This window comes from Rhea americana, unplaced genomic scaffold, assembly GCF_003343005.1.
Source record: "Rhea americana isolate MKP2758 unplaced genomic scaffold, rheAme1 scaffold_208, whole genome shotgun sequence".
Classification (NCBI taxonomy): domain Eukaryota; kingdom Metazoa; phylum Chordata; class Aves; order Rheiformes; family Rheidae; genus Rhea; species Rhea americana.
The window spans coordinates 1,385,258-1,401,478 of record NW_028186239.1 but is presented as its reverse complement, the minus strand read 5'-3'; the positions used below and the strand labels follow the sequence as shown (position 1 = coordinate 1,401,478).

Below are 16,221 nucleotides of genomic sequence, written 5' to 3'. Positions count from 1 at the left end.
ATAAATGCTAATGCTTCTATTTCATACTCTTGGCAGGCTTACGTGGTAATGCTTTATTATTTTTGCACTTGGTTCATTTGTTCACTGCGAGTTCTGCAGCTGTAGGCTTAAACCCCTTTTTTTCAAGGGCAGCCTGAGATATCTTGAGCCAGTCTGCAGCAAGGGGACATCACAACGGCTGACTGCAAAGTGGATCTGCCCTCTGCTCAGGCTTGCCATCTGTATTTCCTTTTCTCTCTACCATCATGCTTGCGAGATGCAACTCAGCACATGGTCAGTTTGAAAGGAAGAAATAAGTTTTAGTGAGAGACCTCTGCGGTCTCTCTGGCTGCCACCGATCTCTGCCTTGATGTGACCTCACCTGGATGTATATCATCTTTTGGGCATTAGGAAGTTCAGAGCAGTTTGGTTAGGTAGCAGGGTAGAGTAGTTAGGGTAAATTAATTGATAAGGAAGTTCATTAGTCCTAAAAATACAGATTTAGTTCAGTGAACAAATGGAATTTGTTAGCATCTTAGAAATTGCACTGAACTGATCAAATATTTCTGTGTAAATTTGAATGTAAATTTGAACCACAAGTCTGTGAATATTCTAAGTGAGGAGTTAAACTTCCTAATTCTAAAAAGAGCTATTTACACTAGTGATCCCATTAGTTTTAGCACTGGAATATTTATACAATGCTGTTAAAAGCACTGAATTAACAAAAAAGTCTAATTAGAAAAATAGTTTTATTATTTGAAGAAGAAGAACCATTTCTAGTTAGTGTGTTTACCGTATAAGATAAATGACTAGGGCTATGCTTTTGTTTGCTTTCTACCCTCTAATCTTCAGGCTTGCCTTTATCTCCCCCCATAAATTAGAGCAAATTTGGCCCTTCTCTTGTAGCCTATAGCCTTCCAGAACTCCACCAGGATTGCCCTGGAAGCTGGTAATTGCTGGGGCTTGTGAATATTGCAGTTACATGTCTCTCCACCCCTTACGTGCATCTTTGTTTTTATTTGGGGCAGGCAGTATTCATGTGATTATATGTTACAATGTTGTCTTATATAAAGTTGCACAAATTAAATTCATTCTAACAATGCAATATTGTGTAAGTAACCAGAGGAAAAAATATACTGTGGAATGAGAAGATGGGCATATGAGATAATGGTTTCTCTATAAGTATTTACATTCTAGGAGCTGCAAATGAAAAGATTAGGAAAGTTTTGAAAAACATGCAAGGCTATCATATCTGTAGATTATACTTTATTATAGTGTATAAACTGTTCAGTTTTTAGTTCATAGTGTGAGGTACTGCTATAGAAGATAAAGGTAAGAAGTGATTTTCATCCAYTGATGACAAAATAGTAAACTTATGTCTCACAGATCCTACACATGCAATGATAAACTTATTGTATGAATAAGGTACAAATGGTTCAACGCTAAAGGCAGAGACATTTACTCTTTGAAACAAAACAAAATACCAAACCTCTTCCTCGACAAATGCCCCCCAACCCTTACAGAGGGAATGGAATTCACACTGGTACAATGCAATAAAATGAGATTTTCCTAAGGTTTTCAGGAAAGTTAGAATTTAAACATTAATTCATTTAAAAGCATCAGTTCAACTTCAGTGTTCTAAAATATTTAATATAAAATTAATAAAAGATGGAAATAAATCCTATATTGATATTGCGGTAGTTTCATTGGAAGTTATAACAATAAATAGCTCATCAGTTAGGTGGACTTTATGTTCAATAAAGCCTGGTTTTAGAAAAAAGCTTTTAGTTAAATACAAATCTGTGACCTAGAATAAGATAAAGATGGAGAGGATCACCTTCTATTTGAAATTTGCATAGAATCATACAATCAGTAAGGTTGGAAGGGGCCTCTGGAGATCATCTAGTCCAACCTCCCTGCTCAGCAGGGTCACCTAGAGCATGGTAGACAAGGTTGCAGCCAGGCAGGCCTTGAAGATCTCCACAGAAGGAGACTCCACAACCTCCCTGGGCAACCTGGTCCAGTGCTCCGTCACTCTCACAGGGAAGAAATTCCCCCTCACGGTCAGGTAGAACTTCCTGTGCTTCAATTTCTGCCCATTGCCTCTTGTCCTGTCACACGAGACAACTGAAAAGAGTTTGTCCCCATCCCCTTGACACCCTCCCTTCAGGGACTTGTACACATTGATAAGATCCCCCCCTCAGTCTTCTCTTCCCCAGGCTGAAGAGGCCCAGCTCTCGCAGCCGTTCCTCACAGGGCAGATGCTCCAGCCCTCTGAGCATCTTCTACGCTGGACTCTCTCCAGTAGCTCGATGTGTGTCTTGTCCTGGGGAGCCCAGAACTGGACACAGCACTCGAGATGAGGCCTCATGAGGGCTGAGTGGAGGGGCAGGATCACCTCCCTCCACTTGCTGGCAACACTCTTCCCAATGCACCCCAGAAGACCATTGGCCTTCTTGGCCACAAGGGCACATTGCTGCCTCATGCTCAACTTGTCATCCACCAGCACTCCCAGGTCCTTCTCTGCAGAGCTGCTCTCCACAAGGTCAGCCCCTAGCTTGTACTGGTGCCTAGGGTTATTTTTCCCTAGATGCAGGACTCTGCACCTGCCCTTGCTGAACCTCCTGAGGTTCCTCTCCGCCCAGCTCTCCAGCCTGTCCAGGGCTCTCTGAATGGCAGCACAGCCCTCGGGTGTGTCAGCCACTCCTCCCAGCTTGGGATCATCTGCAAACTTTCTGAGGAGGCACTCCATCCCCTCATCCAGGTCATGGATGAAGAAGTTGAACAGGATGGGACCCAGGACTGAGCCCTGTGGTATACCACTAGCCACAGGCCTCCAACTAGACTCCACGCCACTGATGAYGACCCTCTGAGCTCTGCCTTTCAGCCAGTTCTCAATCCACCTCACTGTCCACTCGTCTAACCCACACTTCCTGAGCTTCTCTAGGAGGATGTGATGGGAGACAGTGTCAAAAGCCTTGCTGAAGTCAAGGTACACAACATCCACTGCTCTGCCCTCATCTACCCAGCCAGTCATTCCATCAGAGAAGGCTGTCAGATTGGTTAAGCAGGATTTCCCCTTGGTGAATCCATGCTGGCTACTCCTGATCACCTTCTTTTCCTCCATATGTCTGAATGTGGACAAAAGTTAGAAAACTTTATGATTTCAGGGACTCCTTTTAAATAAATAACTAATCATTGTTCCTTCTGAAACTTGCCAGCTCTGTAGTCGCACACTTTTCAAAAGCTGTGCGATGGATTACTGAAAAGAACTGTAACACTAATAGATCATGTGCAATATTTACTCAAATGGAAAAATACATTGGAAAACACTATTGATGATTTTAAACTATTGGGAACACTTGAATATGTCAGTGATATGTGAACTGCACAAACTGTACATGGCAGAGCTTTTAGCCTGGTATTTCATCCATGATAAGTAAACTAAATAGGAGTCAAAGTCTTAACATTATTTATTCTTCACTCTTTTTTATTCTTATGATAAACTACTACTTTTCCGTTTTATTAAAATCTCTCAATTGCTGTGAGTAACTTCAAAAAATCTGTGCCTTTCAGTATGTATCTGTAAAGGTGTTCAGGTTGTGAAAAAGCATGCATTTCTAAGCGAAATTTGCATTAGCAATCCTCTTAATCGTTTTTATTTACAACTTTAATTTTGGTAAACTGGTAACTATTTTCAATGAAGTATTACAAGACCATTTTATTTTTGTATGTGCCTAGAAAATTTGAAACATCTGGAACCTGAAGTACTGATTTTTAGTTGTTTTTCCTACAATTTCCATCAATAACACACAGTTACTTTCCACTTCAGTTTTGATGGTAGGCATTGACTGTTTAACCTATGTGTCTAAAGTGATCTGGTTCATACAAGTGCTTTCTCCTTCTTTCTTACTCTCTTGCGAGAAATTTGGACAGAAATAACTGCTTTTTGTGAGAGGCAGCAAATWGGTTGGTCACCTCTGTCTACAGATGACATACATAAGAATTTGCAGAACAGTACGGAGTGGTAAGATACAGCGTGCTGCCATTTTGCCTCACATATAACACAGCATACGTGTGTTAAAATCAAGCACGCTGTTTTAGATTTGGTAATTATCAGCTTGGCATCACATTGATTTTACATTAATATCACTAAAACCATCTGTTGATGGTTTGCTTTCTTATACGACTCTCTTCGGAGATGTGAACTCAAAGAACCTAAAGTGATTGTCTGAACCTGTAATACTTCTTATTCAARGTAATTCCCAGTAAATTGAATGAAAATAAATGTTAACTTTTTACAGCTTCATAAAACCTGATTAAAATGAAATATTTAATGTTAACAGAGGTAGAGGCAGGTAAAATTGCCTGTTTTCCTAGTTGACTGCTTTGGAACTATATTATTTCTTAAATGACCAGTTTTACCTTTTCAATCAGCTRTGCTACTATGATGATAAATGTTTCACATCAGCTGATCAATTGTATTTCGTAGTCAGAGTTACACATTCTAACAAAAAAAWCAGATTATTTGAATATTTTCAGAGTTTAGAAATTGCCATAATTTATGGTGCATGTTTCATTTAGGAAACAATGTAATTGTATGTAAAAGATTGRKATTTCTAGGGGAAGTGTCTAATGTAAATATATGCAAGAATTTTAGAAKATATCTTAAGGATTTAGAAGGACTGACATTACTACCTACTCCAAGTAAAAACAAAGACGCATATGTTGCAGGTTCATTCATTTAGCTTTTCTTCTGAAAAATATATTCTGATGGAATACTGTGATGGTGTTTGCCTTTATCAGTTCAAACAGGTAGTTTTGTCTTGTATACTTAAATTTTAAGTCTGTGCAATGGGTAATGCTCAAGCATGATAGACTTACAGATATATGTCTGTAATGCTGCAGGCTTGGAAAAAATGGTTTTCCTGCAATTATCTTTGTCTTTGTGCAATTATATGTTTTTTTTCTTTTTTAACGGTTCTCTGCTTCACTCAGTTTAACATCTTCAGACTGCTTCACAGATATTTCCAACCTGAGTTGTAACACCTTGTTTACCTACATTTCTTTACCTTTTTTAAACCTTTTGAATTCCAGTTTCCAGTGTAGCTGTTGGGTTTAGGAGCTGCTTTGCACCAAAGTCCCTTCACTCCTCCAAGCTCTTGTCCAAATCTGCTTTTCTGTTCCTTCATTCTTACTCCTCCGTATTCAAGCCATGCAACTTCTCCTTGCCCCGTGGTGCTTGAATTTAGTAGGACTCTCTGCACTGTGTTTTGGTGTTTAAATGTGGCTTGTCTTGGCGCAGCTAGAAACCTCAAAAGGGAGGAAGGAAGGTCTTTCATTCAGCTGGTATGAAGCATTGCCACTGCCGATGGAGGATTTGGGAAATTAAGCTGTGCTTCTTCAGGAAGACTGCAAATCATCTGTAAATTGCAGTTTTTTCCGAGACATTTAAGCGGAAACTGGGTTGTCAAATATTGGAACAGGTTGCCCAGAAAGGCTGTGGGACCTCCATCTTTGGAGGTGCTCAGAACATGGCCAGACAAAGCTCTGAGTATCCCTGCACAGAGCAGGGGTAGGACCAGGTGACTGCCGCCAATGCTCTCTTCCAAACGAAGTCACTGTGATTTGTGCCTCTCTCTGTGGAACAAAAGGGGGAAAGCTGGAAGTTGGAGGACGGGGTGGGAGTGTGTCTGAAACAGCAGTATTACAGATAAATTYGGACTAAATATTGTAAGTTTTCCTAACCTGATCAGGAATGTATTTTAATTTTTTAAAAGTTTTTGAAGTATTTTCTGAATGTTTGTTTTCATGTTGTTAYTTTTCCATGCCAAACATTGTTATATTAGATTCTCAACATGTAGTTGTTACAAACATAAATTTTTGAGGTGAAGACACAAACCTGAAATAATGTTTTTTGCTAGTGCCCACCTCCTTCACCATTACACCAACAGTAAGCTATTGCACTTTGGGAGGGTGCAACTTCTTTCAGCTTTCTTTGGATTTTGCGTGCGTAAAAGCTCCACAGCATGCTCTCGCTCCAGCTTCATCATCGTCAGCATATGAATGGCTGTAGGTGGCCTCATTTCCTGCGCTCTGGGTAGGAGGCTGTGATTGCAGGGCTAATCTTCTTAGGGGTCCTCAGCACATGAAGGGTGGTGCTCAGATGAGGAAATCTATGGCGCTGGCTTTGTCATTGCTGTGAATTTTCCTTGTTGCTGGATGGTTTTGACATCTGGCATTAACTACGTGAGTACAAGTGTATTAAGAGGGATCTTTTACTAGTAGATGTGAAAAGAGGGTCACACACACCAGTGGTTTTCAAAAGAAACAAAAGGAGCTGAGCTGTATGAACAAGAATGCTCAGTTCGGTTGAAACATCCTTGAAAACGTTGGTGGGAAGAGCTGATGAAAGAAGCCAATTTGGAGAAGTACAAAAGGTTGTGTGAGGTTCTCTTAAACCTTTATGGCTTGAGAGGTGAAGGAGGAGAATCCCACTTTGGAAGTGCTCTGCATTGTTGGCGGTGTAAATGAAGTAATACATTTTGCAGCCCRGCTTTTGGGCGCTTACACGCTCATTTACAAATTGGGGGTGGTGGGACGCTCGAGGCAATTAAAAACTCTTTTATAAAATTTTCTTTTGTGGGCAATTATTTAGAAAAGAAACGGGGGGAGAAACCCGCTGTACATTAGAAGCTGCTTTATCTGCTGTTAGGAACACTGGGGAATTAATTGATATCTTTTGATACTATATTTGTTAAGATAGAGCTATCTCGAAGCAGTGTAGCATGAACCCAGGAAATCTTACTACCATATGAGCACTGGGCCTCTTGTTTTATATATTGCAATCAAATATTCTATTTTTTTTTTTCTTTTTGGACAGCCTGCTAATTGCTTTTTAACATAGATCATTTATTGTTGAAACAATTTTTTTCATCAAAACCAATATTAAAACCTTTTTTTTCCTTCCACTTTGCTACTTGTTATGAGAACAAGGAAATTGTTCTAACTAGTCCRGTTCTGTGTGTGTTGATTGATGTGACAATCCATGTTTTTATGTAACCAGTGAACTTTCTTCCTCCTTTTTGCAACCAACTTGTAAAAAGAAGTAATTTGTAATCTGGTGTCTGTATGCTTAAAACYAAAGTTAAGAAGTGAACGGAAATATTGATTAGTTACAAAAACTCTTTTGTGCACGTTTCAGTCATATTGCTTTGTGTGCGTCTTAGCAGAAAGATCCGTGATGCAGAACCTGTGCTTTTTTGTCGTTTTGTAAGAGTCAGCAGCCTGTGCTTGTTGCAGAAGTGTATTATTTATCCTGCTCAATTAAAGGATGGAACAACTAATGCAGAAACCTATGCAACTTCACTTTTACTAGTAAAAGATTTCCCCAGAGTTGTGTTCCCTGTCTCGTGCACATTAGGAATGTTGTGTTTTGCAATGCCACAATTATTAAGAGTCAAAGGGGACTCGGGTACTTTAAGGAAAAGAGGTTCATTGTACTCTTCCTTTTACTCTTCCTTTTTGATACTTGTTCGTTACTTTAGACATATAATATTAAACAATAATTTTTAGAATAAATGAGTTTTGTGATTTGTAAAATATTACATAGCTCTTTTTTCCCATAGTATCCTGGTTTTAGGTGACAACCTGTGGAAGAGCATTGCATGGGGCTGAGCCCTTCTCTGAGCTCCCTGGAAAGGCTTGTGACTGCCGCGGTGGCGCGGGAGCATGCCACTTAGATGTAGGGACCGAAATCCTCAAAATCTCACCTCGCAGCAAACCTTTTCCTAAGCCATGCAGGCTTTTCTAAATAACATCATTGAACTGATGCAGTTGTAAAACGGATGCTAAATGTAGCTGACGTGTAGCAGACGATGTTGAATTAAAACAAATCATGAGCTGTATTGTCTTTATTTATTTATTTTTTAATAACTAATTCTTATGTATGTTTGTTGATGCAGGCCACAGAAACATTGTTTCGAATGGCAGTTTCAAGAGGAGCTATTACACCTTTAAGACACGGAGAAGTAAGGCTAAATATATGTTTTTTGCACATTTAGTACAAAGTTTTAGTAATATAATACTCTATAAATTCCTGGGAAGCCTGTTGTCTTCAGGTAAGTGAAAAGGGCTGTACTATATATAGTGTGTATACCTGCGCTATAGTGGTTTTTCTTTGTAATAAGAGAACAGAGAAGTGAAATCCTGTCCAATGGAGATTAAATATTCTTCAGAAAGCACTCTGATTTTTCTCTTTGCCTGCATTGTAATTCAACATTGTAATATAAGTGACTTAGAAGAGTATCTTTTATCTAAGTACTTTTTCCATTGGATTTTCTGCATTAAAAATTGTAAAATCTGTAGAAATTCACACAAGGCTGAGGTTTGGTTTTGAGTAGCTACAGACAGGTACCTTCACCCTTTCTGCTTGTTTCTTCCATAAGTCAGTAACTTCATGTGGCATTTGAAGGTGTAAATAAATTTGAATATTATGTTGCTCATGCAGATGGCGAATGTTTGTTTCCTTCTTTTGTGTTTTTTTATGTCACATTAATGTTATTCTAAACGCTGCTGATTAAGTGTCTCCARTATTAGGGGAAGCAATTTATGCTTTGGTTGATTCATTAAAAAACAAAAACAAGTAAAAGTCTACATTATGGAAATGAATTGATCCAGGCACTGGCACTGCTGGAACCTACAATATCTAGGAGTTTTAGTATAGAAACTTTAGCGTTTTTTCACAGCAATCTGATTTGGATAAAATTCTTAGATACCTTCGTGAAAAGTTTATATAGTAGACACAGCATTAAGTCTGGAATCTAGACTGAGCACTTGACCTGGAATCTCAGCTATGCTGTAAAATGTTCCTTATGCTGATGAAATTGCCTTAATTTTTGTCCTTTAAAATAAAGTAGCATGTCGTAGTGTTTTTTTAAAGGTTTTATTTCACTTCTGGCAGATCTGAGRTGTATAGTGTGAGATTTCCTACCCTGCTATTGTCCATAGTATAACTTTTCTGGATATGAATTTGTTATACTTCCTGTATATTGCCCTTCATTCTTTTCTACAGCAAAGTTTAATAGAGTTTCCAGTTATGATAATTATGAAAAATATGCAACTCGTTCAAATTCTGTCTGTTTTCAATCCATGGTACTTAATGGTCTCTGTATTAATGAGCAGGTTGCCCAGAGAGGTGGTAGGATCTCCATCCTTGTAGATACTTGGTGAACCATGTGAATTATGGAAAAATTGAATGTTTTTTAAAAACTGTTATTAGTGGTATCATGCAATGTAAAATACTGGTGTGATGAGAGGAATAAAAACACCTTTTGTGATCAATATGTTTGTAATTTATTTATCTGATGCATCTTGTGTTGAGCCAGTTCAGTTCGCTGAAATGGTAGAAAACGATTCACTTTTTTCTTAAGATACTATTCTGTTTTATTAAGTTAAACTGCCTTAAGGCTAGAGAGAACCAGAAAAACAGCAARATAAGTAGTGAGATGATGTAGCTGTGATCAGGAAAAAGGAACTGGGTGAAAGGACCATCTCCCCTATTTGATGATAATGAACTGTTTATTGGCTTGCTGGATCTCATGACATGGTATCCTAGGTATTTTAGTCTTAAAGATAAATGCTATTATTGATAAGTTAGATAATTTAGTGCTAAGAGAGACAAAGCATGTAAGTAAACGAGGTTAACATTTTTGTATAACAAGGCAATGGGAGAAATAAAAACACTTTTCTTTCTTCTCTCTTTTTTTTTCTTTAATGGGACTATATACAGGGAGGAAAGAGATTATCTTGATGACTCAGGGAAGATGTTTTCATTAAATTCCATTGTGGAATTATATTTTATTCATTCTGAAAATGAGGGATGACATTAATAAAATGAAATTAATTTTTCCAGAAGAAACATGTAATTACCAAGAGTCATAAGTTTTTTTTTTCCCTCTTCCAAGAAATTGCTGAATGTTTGCACAGTGTGTAAGTAGAAAGTGAGCCAGAAAAAAGTTGAATACGAAGTGAAGTTTGAGTTGACTGTGTTCTGTTTGAGAAGTGTGAACTTGGCAGCGAAAATCAAAGCAGAGCAACTTGTCTGTTGGAAATTCCAAACTAAAGAGGCAGCAGTCCAAATGTGCAGAAATGTTGTTGGGCTTTTTTAACATTGTTTAAAATGTAACCTCATTTAACATTTAGGAGAGGGTAAAACCATTCAAACCTAGGAAGAAAAATTAATGGAAATACTTCCTTATTATAATTACATAAATGAAATTACATATATTATTTTAGTCTGTCGTCACTGATGAACAGATTAGTTGACAAACATTTCTTTTGTGCAGACAAAACAGTGCATAAGGGACTAGCGTAATCCAGTTGACATCACCAGGTGTATTTATAATTTGTGGTATTGAATGTCTAGGGGAAATGTTTTTCTCCTACTTCCATCTTTTCCTCATTTGTTTGGATTCCTCTTCTCAAGTCTTCATGCATATGGAATTTTAWTTTTTTTTCATTTATTATTGTTCAGGATATTAAACTGGTTACACTGGTTGTTTGAATTTTACATATGGTTTGTAAATTTGCTATTGAGAGTGCTGCCTACAGTAATTATCAAACTTTTGATACATGGTGCTAATAATTATTTAACTGCAGGATAGAGAACATAAAGGTCCCTGAAGAATTTTCGCAACAGCTGCCTTGCTTTTGCTTTGTTTGAACTGTGATAGCATCCATGGGAAATAATCAAACCCAGAAGTATAATTCATTTTCGGGATCTAATATGTTATTTTTTCATGTCTGTTGACTGTTTCTGCAGTTGCCTTGTTTTGGGGGATGGAAAGTAAGGCAGAGCTATGTAGATTTTGTTTGTTCTTGTTAGCACTTCTTGCTCATTCCAAAATGATCCAAGAATTGTATGAGCAGATGTGATCATACCAAATTTGTGGCTGCACTTATGTACAGAAGTTTTAGGGTGCATTTCATTGATTTAACAAAGTTTAGAGACAGAGTGGTAGCCATAGCAGAGAGCTATCTGTCCGTGGCACCTACACCTGACACCACAGAGTGCACTTCTCCAGCTGTCTTTCTGCTTCTGCTCCTCATGCAGCAGGCTAAGATCTGCCACTGTCTGTTTCTCCAGCCTCTGCCAGACAGTGAGAGCTGCCCTCTTCTTGGGCTGTGGCTGGGCTGGCCACAGTGGTAGAGTCAGAGTTGTGGTAAAACCTGAGTGACTTCAGCCTGCCTGCCGGAGGGCGTGGGAAAGGGGGAGCTTGGTGCCTAGGGATGGGCGCTTCATGCTTCCTTACAGGTTCTGCTCCTTGGTTCTGTGTCCCTGAGAGCGTCAGCCGCTGTGGGCTCAGCCGCCTCCAGGGAGGCTGCCAGACGGCGAGTAAGGATTGCCAGCGCAGTGGTTATGAAAAGGCTATTAGAAGCACTATAGCTGTGGGCTAATTTGATCATCTTTGACTACAAATAGMAGGAAAATTTTTCCATAATTTGTAATTCAGAGTGACTAGCGTACTCGCCTAGCATAGCAAAATAGTGAGCTGCTGAAGACAAGGAAGTGTGTCACAACAAATAAGATTTGTACRTAGCATGGAGGCACTGCGTAAGCAGAAGGGATCTGATTACAACAGCTAGCCTACAGGACTGATGTTCGGTGAGCCATCTCAGTAGAGGAGGGAGATAGAAATGCATGCAACCTGCCCAAAGAAGGAGCAGGACGATAGAGAGGGTGGAACCCTCTRTGGAAGAAAAAACATGAAATATGTGGGCTCCCGTGGACCACAGAGATAATGGAAGAGATGAGATTCCCAGAGAACTACCTTTGATAACAGTCATCCTTGAATTGTGTGGGGGTTAACTCATTTGATGTAGCATCTTTATGAATTTGCAACCTGTCTTACCTCTTTTGATCCAAAAAATTCTGATACATCTGGGTGGAGTAAGCTAGGCTAATGTCTATATAGTTCTTTATGTCTATGAGGACAAAGTGTTGCTACCTCAGAACCAGTGAAGGAGGAGGACCCTATGAATTTTGATCTTCCATCTGAAATATTGTGGTGTATGCAGAATTTCCAGTCTGATGGAACTTTCAAAATCTTCGTTTAGTGTCTTGTRATGGGAAATTTAGTTTTGCAGGAGAAGAACTTGCAGGGAGATGTTAGAGAAAGAGAAGAGTTTGTGGGCTGCATTTTACAGTTTCTGCAGCAGTGGAGACATGATGTTTTGAAGAAAAGTGGCAAAGAAAGAAACTGAATCTCCAGTCTTTGTAGCCTTATTGGAGAATGTCATTAATRTAGGGAATGTGTTTTGTTTGCTAGTTGTACAGAAGTTGTTGACTGTGCTGTGCATGTGGGAAACAAATCATAAAAAGGCATTTCCAGACTCTGGCTGCAAGTTTCCAAGTGGTCCAGTTCCCAGTAGTGGCTAGATTAAGCCATGGTGCCTGAAGAGAGAACTATCCAGAGGTCTCTAAGGCTCTGATGAAAGTAGCAACACAAAACAAGAGGCGGCTGAATGGCGTGTTCTCTCTCTGCTTCCAAACCATTTCTTTCCCGATGAATTAGTGAACAGCCACCAACAGCAGCATATGTCAGCTTACTCTGATTCCTATTCCTGTATTGGAAGTATACCAGCAATGCAGCTTTCGAGCAGTTGTCAAACCAGTGCCAATCCTCATAGCTAATGAGGCTGGAGCTCATTCTGTGCTATAAAAATACCACTGTCAACCAAAATTGAAGTATAAATATACATAGAAATATAGAGTAATAATCGTACTTTCCACTCTAAAAGGGTTTATGATCTAAGAATGCAAGTCCTTTCCTAAGAGCTAAATAAGAAATATAATTTTATGAAGTGTTGCAATAACAATAGATATTCGTGCTGTAAATACACTGTATTGTAAGACATTACTTTCACTTAAAAACATATTTCTTCGATTCTGGAACTAAATTTTTAATTTTGTGTGTTTTCTTGTTTTCCGTGAAGTAAATAATACGAAGCACAAAGCTTTGTGAATTTAGCATAGTAACCTGTAAACAGGAATTTCCATAGATTTTGTGTTCGTAGGAAATACCCACAAAGCACTTACGATTTAAATTTTTAGTTAAGAGTTAATCAAGGTGATGAGTGAAGATCTTTAGAATGGAATTTATGTTATATTTGTAAACATACATATAACATTGTAAACAGCAATATGAAAGACTTCTTTATGCAATAATTCTACTATTAGTTCCATGGAATTTATCTTCTACTTTACTGTTTGCAGCCRTGATGGATGTAAGTTGACATAGCAGGCATGGTACAAGTGCTGCAGGTCCCCTGTGCTGCAGATTTAAAAAGAAATCACTGGAATGATTTTTAAGATAACATCAGTTTGTTTTGGTCTTTGTATGAAGGACCTTTTTAACAGTAATGCAATTATTTCTAAATGAGTAGTCCGTATATTTTTGCGATATAATGTTTATTTGACAACYGTTGCTGAATAGTGTTCTTTATTTAGAAATCAAAACCAGAAGCAGCTTTGGTATGTGAGAGGAAGTACATATATTTTAGAATAATGCTATTAAGGTAATAATAAATTTTTTAAATGTTATAAAAAGCTGAAGACATTGTGAAACATTCTTTTTTTTTTTTTTGCATTTGTGGGTTGTCCTAACTTACAATGTCCATTTTTAAATCACTGAAGTTATGTTTCTCAAACAGTTCTGTCTTTAATCTGTAGATATGCGCGTACATACACATAGGTTCTTTTTCATTRTAAAGTTGCATTTTGTGTTGGTTTTAAGGTAGAACTTCCTCCTGGGAAAACAGGGGAGAATGTTGAAGTGCCATTGCTTGCTCAGGGCTCCCTGCCCTCTTTCTTCTTTCYCTGTCCCCATGTGTCCCAGCAGAACTGGGAAGAGAATCCTGGAAATTTCAACTACATAATTAAGTTATGTGAGGAACARTCTTTTTTATTAACAGCAGGAACATTTTTTTTCATGAGAAATGACTACTTCTGACTTAATCACTTGTCATTAGAGCAATTTGAAAGAGATTTTTAGAACCATAAARATGACATGATAAACAGTGTTCCTTTAAATGATCTCTTTTCTGCATGAAAGGATTTATTATAGACATTACTGAATTCTACACTTGATTTTTCGGTCTTGAGTTTTGTCTCAGTGATGTTTTGGTTGTATTTCTCTCCATCTTGAGAGGTGTGTGTGTGTCAAGACGTGAAAAGCAGGAATACTTCGTAAACAATAACATCATAGATTGTGAACAGTATTGTGACTCATTTAGGATCATTTTTCATTTAAATAAAATTGTTTTGGGCACACTGTGTTTCCTGTGATTTCAGCCCAAGGGCATACCAGGCCTAATCACTTACAGGCACATTAGAAACAAGAGGGCAACGTGGTACTAGACATCTGATCTCCTAACCCTCTTGCTTTCCTACCACAAAGATGTCATTATTATCAGGGGTTCAAAAGTTCTGCTCTCGCAGACCAGCCTGACATCTCTGCTTTCCATCCTTTTGTCTCAAATACTTTGTTACTGTCATSGTAATATGTGAGAAAAGATGTTTTCTCAGATTTACAGAAGTCTTACAGCATTTAGAGACACTGTAGTTATAATCCTGAACGTACCCTACTTTCTAAGTGTTGTGTTTAACTGCATTTGCTTTTCTTTTTAGAAATGTCGTTCATTAAAATGAATCTACTTTATTTTCACTTAAATTGTAATGTTTCCTATCAAACTATATTTGACATATATATAAGAAATTTCGTTTAGTACAGTGAAGCTTAAATTTTTTAAAAAGCCATGTCATAACATTCATGGACATTTCTACTTCAAAATAGGATTGTCAGTTCCTTGGATCTTATCCTGTTCCCTTGGATCTTTGCCTGTGTTTTTTTTCCCCTCCTGGCTGAGGGTGGTTAGTGCACAGAAAAAATGTGTATTTTTTTAATTTAGTATGTTGCAAAACAATGTCAGTTTAATTTAATGAAACAAAACCATATTTTCTGAGTATGTGGGTATAAGATCTGAAGTGCCAGGATGTTTCAGTGTTTGTTTCTCTTACATTTTCCTTATTTATTTTTGAAGTATATTACTTTGTAAAAGGATAAGGAAAGAATTACCTCCAGGCAGATCTGAGTCACTTTTCCTCTAAAAGGATGTCACCTTTTCACTGTCTAGGAGAGAATAGACTGTACCTTAATTTTTATTTATTTATTTTTTAAAAACGAAATTTATTTGGAAAAAAATATCCTAGATTGGTATTCTGAAACGTCAGTAAAAACTGCTTTTGAATTAGGGGCATACATAGCTATACGTTCACAGGGAGAGTTCCTCTTCACGTTCAGAGAAGCCTTTTTTGGAAGTGGTATTGAGCTTGTCTTTTATAACTCCTTGTAAAAGGGGCAGCAAATGGATAAAACATATACATAAGAATAGAACTGTTTTATCGTATCCCTCCTTAAGGTTTAGGTTTGGAATATGTGTCAGAACTATTTAAAAATAGTATTGTTATCTGGAAAATCCTTCTGACAGGTCACAACAAGCAACAGTTCAAAGGAGTTTAACTGCTGAAGACGAGCATCCCTTCGCAGTACCGGGAAGTCGGTTCGAAGCAGATGCTGCCGAGAACTCGGCTGAAAACGAGAAGCTTGGTCTAGCCTGGTCTGCGGAGGGAAGGAGAGTGCCGCAGACCCCGCGGGCGGGGGGTGACCACCTTGGCTTCCAGGCTGGGTTGCTTTCACAACGTATCCGCCTGTGTGGAGTTGTTGTTTGTCAGCGTTACCAGATCTTTTAACCTCTGGTATCAGAACGTCTTGGATTATCCAATATCCAGAGCTCATTTTTAATCATGAAGAGGAGAGTAAATTTGCATTGAAACCACAGTTGGATGTTAAGTACCTTTCTGCCCGTTTTACCTAAGCGTGTGTTCTGCATTTAACCTGAATTTATTTTTTATCTTACTGCCCAAAAAATCGCGATGAGCTTTGTACATTTTCTAATTTTCCAAATAATTTTAAAACAGAGCAGCAGAATTCATAGATGAAGAACGTGTGGAAAATGAATACATTGTATGAATCACGTGGTATGAACTAAAGGTAAAATTGGATAAAAATAGGATAGTTGCCACATATTCTATAATATGGGGAATTAAACTAGAGGAAGATGACAGTCAAGTTTGAATATTTAGAGAACTTTTATGTCTCTAATATGATTTTTTTTTTTTTT

At 38.0% G+C, this 16,221-nt stretch overlaps 1 protein-coding gene across 1 annotated transcript in view; it reads left to right on the top strand.

Moving 5' to 3' along the window:
• Positions 1-16,221, top strand: part of TMEM135 (transmembrane protein 135) — a 182,483-nt gene that overhangs the window by 65,912 nt on the left and 100,350 nt on the right. The window contains exon 6 of the mRNA XM_085304361.1: positions 7,944-8,009. Coding sequence (XP_085160487.1) covers positions 7,944-8,009 — 66 coding nt within the window. The remainder of the gene's footprint in view (positions 1-7,943; positions 8,010-16,221) is intronic.